The sequence below is a fragment of the Fulmarus glacialis genome, unplaced genomic scaffold (genome assembly GCF_000690835.1).
Source record: "Fulmarus glacialis isolate BGI_N327 unplaced genomic scaffold, ASM69083v1 scaffold7619, whole genome shotgun sequence".
NCBI lineage: Eukaryota > Metazoa > Chordata > Aves > Procellariiformes > Procellariidae > Fulmarus > Fulmarus glacialis.
In genome coordinates, this window is record NW_009233792.1 from 11,391 (window position 1) to 11,953 (window position 563).

General features: G+C 42.1%; 1 protein-coding gene across 1 annotated transcript in view; it reads left to right on the forward strand.

Moving 5' to 3' along the window:
* Positions 1–350, forward strand: part of PAAF1 (proteasomal ATPase-associated factor 1) — an 11,643-nt gene extending 11,293 nt beyond the window's left edge. Inside the window, exon 10 of the mRNA XM_009585441.1 lies at positions 273–350. Within this exon, the coding sequence (XP_009583736.1) occupies positions 273–350 (78 nt within the window). The remainder of the gene's footprint in view (positions 1–272) is intronic.
* Positions 351–563: the final 213 nt, after the last annotated feature.

The following is a 563-nucleotide window of genomic DNA, read 5'->3' on the forward strand; positions in this document are numbered from 1 at the left end:
AAGTTGATGCCGTGTAGCAGGCAGCTGCCTTTATCTTGGGATTTGTTTCTAACAGAAGAACCCTTGTGTGAGCGCTTACCTGCTCCTGGTGAAAACTTGAACTGCCCTTTAAAACCTGCTAATGCTGTTTCAGGAGACACCCACCTCCTCTTCCCTCTGTAAAAGTCTAAAAGGAAAGCTGATCTCTCTAAATAAGTACCTGAATTTTACTTTTAACTGTCACTTGACAGACACTCTGCTTAAATACTGCTTTTTCTCCCCACCTTTTTCAGGTAGCTTCTTGGGAGAAGCAAATTTACACATGCTGCAGAGACGGCATAGTGAGGAGATACCAACTTTCTGACCTTTAAGTGCTTGGGTTGGCCAAATCGTGGAGAGATGTGTGAAAATAGCTCTTCCAAAGCTTATTTTCCTGTACAGCGTGTTTGAGATGTGTAGGTAGAAGTTTCTGAGGTACGTAGAAGTTTCTGAGGCTACTGTAATGAGCAGGCTCTATGCAGAGGTTTTTGGTGACAGGTAATATTTCGTACTACAACACAACTTTGATCATTTTTAATTTGGAG